The 7,064-nt window shown below is 36.4% G+C and overlaps 2 protein-coding genes across 2 annotated transcripts in view; one reads left to right on the top strand and one right to left on the bottom strand.

Annotated features, from left to right (window-relative positions):
• Window positions 1-2,027: 2,027 nt before the first annotated feature.
• On the bottom strand, window positions 2,028-2,538 carry LOC136807820 (uncharacterized protein PFD1115c-like; the record flags this gene model as incomplete). The annotated part of the gene is made up of 2 exons (XM_067064442.1): window positions 2,028-2,313; window positions 2,396-2,538. Coding segments are annotated over 2 exons (429 nt in total), but the record flags the coding sequence as incomplete, so codon positions are not given.
• A 220-nt stretch (window positions 2,539-2,758) lies between these two features.
• LOC136807706 (neurogenic locus notch homolog protein 1-like) overlaps window positions 2,759-7,064 on the top strand; it is a gene marked incomplete in the record, with an annotated part of 34,118 nt that continues 29,812 nt past the window's right edge. The window contains 4 exon segments of the mRNA XM_067064306.1: window positions 2,759-3,336; window positions 3,614-3,907; window positions 5,042-5,146; window positions 5,627-5,728. Of these exon segments, the coding sequence (XP_066920407.1) occupies window positions 2,841-3,336; window positions 3,614-3,907; window positions 5,042-5,146; window positions 5,627-5,728 (997 nt within the window).

Raw genomic sequence — 7,064 nt, 5'->3', positions numbered from 1 at the left:
AACCATGATGTGAGAACCAATAAGTTTGTGTGCATCCAGCCAGCATATCCATAAATTCGGAGTTCATCGGGGATGTACTTTAGATAAGAGTCCAGGGCATTATTGAACTTTGTTGTTAAAATGTTTTTGAATGGTTAAGTGTTTAGTCATGCTTTATTCTTCAATTGTATATCACTTTAACTTAATTTGCTTCAAATTTAGTCATACTAGATTAAGAGTTGCTTTTAAAATCCATTCGTTTTAAATCTTTGCTGCCATGTGGAAATCGATTTCGAATGTGAATTAGTCTTCATACGCTAAAATAGTTTATTCATGGTAGCAAGCATCAAATCGAGCGTCCTTGACGAAATTCTCATAGACATTGATTGCAGTTTTTTAGATTCCTTCACATAGCCCTATACCCTAGAATTTTGTATTTATTTTTGGGGCCTAGTGACGAGTTTTTCGCCAAAACAAGGCTGGGGCAGCCTGGGGACTTTGAAATGGTCAGATTTGGCTGAAATTTGGCACATTTGTTCCTTGGGTGAATATCTAGTGATGTTTTTTTTCATTTTTCAAAAATTTAATGCTTGGGGCTGGAAAATTTTAAATTTTGGAGCCTGGGCGCTAGTTTTATTTGTTTGCTTTGCTACAATTGGGCCTACAAATAATTGAAAGAAAGTAAGTTGATCCTAGTGCGTTGCGCACGTTCAACTATTTTCATTTTGGAAGAGCCTATACTCGAAATTAGAAAAATAATTAAAATTACAAACAATTTATATTTCATTTCACGGTAGAGTGTTTGAAAACCAAAAAAAAATTAAAGTTTCTGTTTGACAGTAAATTTATTTACCTTTTATTCAGTCTAATGATTTTAAAGTTTTTCGTACAATATTAGTGTAATTAGCCCTTCAGTATAATAATTCCAATTATTAAGGTTGAGGTTTCATTTCCTGAAATCATTTATTTTTGGAGAGTTTTTTGCTTGGAAATTGAATACGAAATATTGAGCTCCTTTTTTGGTACAGAGAGAATCATGACATGGAATTGAAGTATTTGAATATGATTACTAAACTTCAAAAGTAGAAATAAATTGTTTTCGTGAATAACTGTAAATTTTAAACAAGTTCAAAATGTTTATAAAAACACTAACTAAGAGATTAACGCTAACGCTCCTAACTTTAAACGTAATATTTTACGCCGTCGCTTCACGCCATATCACAGATTACGGAGAAGCAAAAGGCAACGGAAATACGGAACGTTTCACGACAATAGATAATCATGTGATCGAACCTATCGGATCCGAAATCAACAATTTTAATCCCGATTCGAATTTTGAAAATCAAATCGGGGGAATTGACGATGATGCTAATTTAAATCGGGATCATTTATCGGGAAATCTTGATCGCATATTACATTTAGAACATGGTGATATACATAGCTATAAGAATTACGATCGGGATGGACTTTCTAGGGCGAAGGCCGCCCAAAGAAATTTGACGGATGGTGAAGAGGGCGTAAATAGTAATGATGAAGATGTAATCGAAGTCGAGAACTTTGATGGTGAAAATACCAACTTGGTAAAACACTTGGAATTCCAAAATGGAGATGACGCCCCCAAGGCGGGACGGGTCGCTGAAACAATTGATGCAGGACTGACCAGTGATCTTAATGGAATCGAGGATACAAACCAATTGGTGGCTCAGGGGGCGGAACAGCTCACTCACAAGACAGATGTCGAGATCGTTAATTATCACGAGGATAGTAAAGACGAAAATTCGAAAGGAAAGAAGAAATCAACAATGCATTTTGATAAGAATAACGGTATATCTTTTAAATAATTTGACTCAAAGTGTGGTTCTACTATATGTATTCTTGTCTAGAGAGGCCGAAAAATCAACTTTCTCCATAGGCTGTCGTGGGTAAAAATTTTGATATTTTGGACTTGTGTTTTGACATTTGATGGAACTTGATATTCGTTTATTTGAAATTTTTAGATGAAAACGGAGTTAGTCAAAAAACAAAATTATCAAAATCCAAAAAAGTGATTAAGAATAATGAGGGCGACAGTGATCAATGGAAAGTCGATAAAGACGACGTAATAAGCTCGAAAGATGATGTAACGAGTTCGAAAGATGATGAAACGAGTTCGAAAGATGATGTAACGAGTTCGAAAGATGATGTAACGAGTTCGAAAGATGATGCAACAAGCTCGAAAGATGGTGTAACGAGCTCGAAAGATGATGTAACGAGTTCGAAAGATGGTGTAACGAGTTCGAAAGATGATGCAACGAGTTCGAAAGATGATGCAACGAGTTCGAAAGATGTGTGTAACGAGTTCGAAAGATTGAACGAGTTTTCGAAAGATGGTTAACGAGTTCGAAAGATGATCAACGAGTTCGAAAGATGGTGTAACGGTTCGAAAGATGTGCAACGAGTTCGAAGATGATGGTTCGAAAGATGTAACGAGTTCGAAAGATGGTGTAACGAGTTCGAAAGATGGTGTAACGAGTTCGAAAGATTATGCAACGAGTTCGAAAGATGATGCAACGAGTTCGAAAGATGGTGTAACGAGTTCGAAAGATGGTGTAACGAGTTCGAAAGATAATGTAACGAGCTCCAAAGAAGATTTAGAAGACCAAACCAAGGTTACTTTAAATAAAGAGGAAAAGAAGAATTCTGGAAGCGACGAAGTTGATGATGTCGACAAAGCTGATTTCGAGGAAGTGGAAAATGGTGAGAATAAGAAATACGGAGAAGTGAAGAATGAAAAAAAAGAACGAAAGGACGAGAAAAAGAAGAACGAACCAAATGACAAAGAAGCGATATTGAAACTCGGAGATGAAGAAAAAGACAAGGAAATGGAGAAGGAGGTTGCCCAACAGGAAATTGACAAAATAAAAGCAGCCCAAAAAGAAAGTGCCCGAAAAGAAACGGTCCAAAAAGAAAGTGCCGAAAAGAAAATTGAACAACTTGCAGTCCAACAAGCAGTTGCCCAAATGGAAATTGAAAAATTTAAAACGGCCCAAAAAGAGGCTGCTCGAATTGAAATTGAGAAAATCAAAGCTGCACAGAAAGAAGCAATACAAAATGTAGCTGCCCAAAGAGAAGCTGCCCGAAAAGAAATAGAAAAAATAAAATCGGCCCAACATGAAGCAGCCCTAAAAGAAATTGAAAAAATAAAATCGGCCCAACATGAAGCAGCCCTAAAAGAAATTGAAAACATTAAAAAAGCCCGAAACGAAGCAGCCCAAAAGGAAATTAACCAAAAAGAAACTGGTAGCACTGAGTTGATAGATGATTTCAAGAAAAATCAACAGGAACAAAAACTGAAGTGTAAAAACAAGACTATCAACGGTATGCAATTTCAATAGTTTGCAATAGTTTTTTTTTGCTCATGAACCAAATTTGTTCTTGGGAATTTCACCCCCGGAAATCGCCACCCCCCCCCTTTTCCAGAAATTTCCTCTATTAATTTTGCCCATTATTGAACTTATGCAAGTATAGATAGCCTAGCGTAACCCCTTTCTAATTTGACATTGGTACCTATAGCCACATTTTTATGGAAAAAGCGTTTAGACACCTTGATATCACTCTATCTAGGTTCTTTAAAACTCAATACCATTTTTTACAGCTGTTTTTGATGCCTGCACTATAGAATTTGATCTTGATTTCGAAGATTTGATGAAACTCAACAGAGAATACTCAATAACATATCCTCCAAATACTTTTCAAATACCTTGTGATTATGAACCATGTGATTGGGATCCTCGACCAATCACAAGCTGGCATCATACTGAAGAACCAATCAGCTTCCAGCATCATCTTAATGAACCAATAAGAATGCTGCATTATCACCAACGCAAAGGGAAACACGTGTCACATGATATTCACGTATTTGATGGCCGTAAACATAAACAACATTTTGGTAAAATCATTTTATTGTCCTCAGCCCCCTCTCATAATATCCAGTAGTCTCCTACTACCACCATACACGCTTATTTTATAAGAACGGTGTAAATCCATTTTCATCATGGATATTCTTAACTTTCGAAAATCGTCCTAATATGTTCTTACAGTATTCTTAGGTTAGGATCATAGATTTATAAAGCCCGAACGGCTAGATGTCGTGCTTTAAGCCATTGCAGGCAAAAACAAGTGAATATCGGAAAGAATATTGTTGCTATTGTTTTTAAAAACCCGCGAAGCTTCTGATTGGTCAAGCGCTGAAATTCTTTTGTAATGTCACGTGACCTAGGTAGGATTTCCTACCTAACCTTGGTACACTTTTCAGCCGAAGCACGACATCTAGCCCTTCGGGCTTTATGAATATATGGTTAGGATCCTTATTTGGACTAGATTTAACATTTGGTACATACGTCTCAAGCATAAAATGGCATTTTTGTGAAAGAGTGAGCCTTACTTGGGGGTAATTGGCAATTTATAATTGAAAATGCCCTAAAAATGGCATTCTTAGCTTCAGTAGCCAAATTCCATGATGGTGATATTCTTAGCATTATTTTTAATTTTTTGGCAATTTTCTTCATGGACATTCTTATAAAGTGTATTCTTATAAGTGTGTACTCATAATTTATGGTTGGATTGGTCATTACCACAAGAGGGGAATTTCCCATAGGCTCGTACCACGGAATGAAAGAAATTAGTCCACTAAAATTTCTGGTATTTATCATTGTATCTCCAGAATGAACCTGTCTTTTCAATGGAGTTCTCGTCGTAACACTTATCTTTTTAAGGATGGTGCACGTTTTTTTTATAAGAACATCCAAAATTTTTGAAGCCTTCGAATATTCTTTACTTTTTGATTTAACATGTTCTTATTATTATCATCTTAGTTTTTTTGTCCATTTTCCTATGAAACTCGATGTTCTAGAGTCTACAAAGCTTTAAAAAATTCTTAACTTGTTCTTAATATTTTCGCTATCGAAACCTTATGTTCTTATATAGTTTGCTCTCATTAAAAAACGTGTATTTTGAAAATGGGCTAAAAAAACAGGGGATTGTTAAGGCAGGGTCTTTACTTTATTCGTTTTCTCATTTTCAGTTTCGCACGAGTCACCGTGCATGAACCGTGGTATCGCTTTACCGACGAAACACCGGGATTATCAATGTATCTGTAGAAAGGGATTTTACGGAGCTGTTTGTGCTGGTTAGTATCAAGTGTTTGGGTAATATGACGGTCACCCCGCCTTAACCTCGTTCCCTGATACACGAACATGAAGTTAAGGTGGCTTTCCTGCGACCCGAGAGATTATGATTCTCAACGTGCTGTTAATCCGATAGTTCAACTGTCCCAAGATGGACTGATTTGTTTTTATTTTCCTGTTTTTAACAACCCAACCAGGAACCCTTTGGGATGAAAAAGGAACCCCGTCCAGCAGGGAATTTGTTAAGTCATTTATAATCTGTGTAATACATGGATGTTATATGATAGACACGGGTTTATTTTATATTAAATATTAAATTGGACCTTGCAATATTTTGCAATGTCTGAATTAATTGTTCAGCATGCTAGACCAAGGCATTCCTGGTTCCAACCCCGGTCCATTACAAAAATTGAACGATTATGCACCGGAGAAAAACGGTTTTTCGATTTAAATTTGGATAATAAGTACTTTTTTATTTCTAGGAATTGATCATTGTGCGAGAAGGCCCTGTTTACACGGTGGGCATTGTCACGTGAATGACGTCACGCCTGGTTACACGTGTTCGTGCCCACGTCATTGGTTTGGTTTACGCTGTGAAAGTAAGTCTTTTTAAGCTTTTTCACATGCATGTAAAATTTTACTTTAGACCTTACACCTTACGGAAAATCGTTTGTAAGGCTATCTTTTGGGAATTTCCCCGACATTATGTAGAGTTTTTGTTGATTAAGAGGGTCTTACGTGACTTTTCCTTCCGCTCAAAACTTTTTGAGCGTAAGCAAACTCTACATAAGGCCTTAAAAAACTACGTAAGCTTAGGGAAATTCCCCACCTTTCAAGGTCTTAAGTAAAATTGTACGTGCATGTGAAAATAACGTTATGATAATAATTTTGTATATAGAATTTTCATTTTCCTCTCAAAATTTCTTGACTGGAATTTTTTTTGTGTTTTCTCAAACTCCTTAAGGAGATGAGATACTTAATCAGAATTAACTCGTTCAAGTAGGCCAGCGTGCGTGGCCCTAAGACAAGTGGCATTTATCTATCGCTGCGGACATTTAAAATAATTTACCGCCCAATAATAAAGAATTCGTTACCAAAAATGCGGTGCGAAAGACTTATTCAATGGTCGTTTCCAGAAAAAAATCCGATATAATAAAGGCTGGAGATGTATTGTTTTTCAATGATCTACTCCCTGGAATTTCGATTTAAATATATCATCCACCCCCTGCCCTATGGACCTTTTTTGCGGTAAAAATCTAATAATTTTTAGGTAATTAGTAGTGGTGAACATTATAAAACTGAAATCTGATTTGATGGTAACAAATACGATATAGAATTAAGACACCTTGAAAATGCTTGCTTGCCGTGCTCATCGTTCTCGATACATCAAACCTATTACTATCTAGCGAGTACCTCACTAGCGAGTACCTCACGAAAAACCGGGATTTTTCATTCCGTTTCTTAGTGAGTTCCACTTTGACGATTTTCGAAAAATAGAGAAGCCTTTCAAGTGTTATTTTTTTGATACTGCAGGAGCTTCAATAGCCTATACTAGACGTCACCCGCGTTTTTTTACGCAATTAACGTCTATTCCACTTTGCGACTTTTTCGAATATTTTGAGCCCGGGTTTTCGGGCTCTAAACATTCGATTTTTTGACGTCACTTTTAACTTTCGAAGCTCCTGCAGTAGCAAAATAATCGAATTTGCGTCAAAAACACTTGAAAGGCTTCTATTTTTCGAAAATCGTCAAAGTGGAACTCACTATAAGAAACGAGATGAAAAATCCCGGTTTTTAGTGAGATGCTCGCTAGAGCTTTAAACGTTTAAAGTGACATAAAAAAATCGAATGTTTAGAACCCGAAAACCTTGGCTCCAAACATTCGAAAAAGTCGCAAAGTGGAATAGACGTTACAGCGTA

The sequence above is a fragment of the Clytia hemisphaerica genome, unplaced genomic scaffold (genome assembly GCF_902728285.1).
Source record: "Clytia hemisphaerica strain Z4C2 unplaced genomic scaffold, Clytia hemisphaerica genome assembly, whole genome shotgun sequence".
In the NCBI taxonomy this organism is placed as follows: Eukaryota; Metazoa; Cnidaria; class Hydrozoa; order Leptothecata; family Clytiidae; genus Clytia; species Clytia hemisphaerica.
This window is presented reverse-complemented; position numbering and strand designations above follow the sequence as displayed.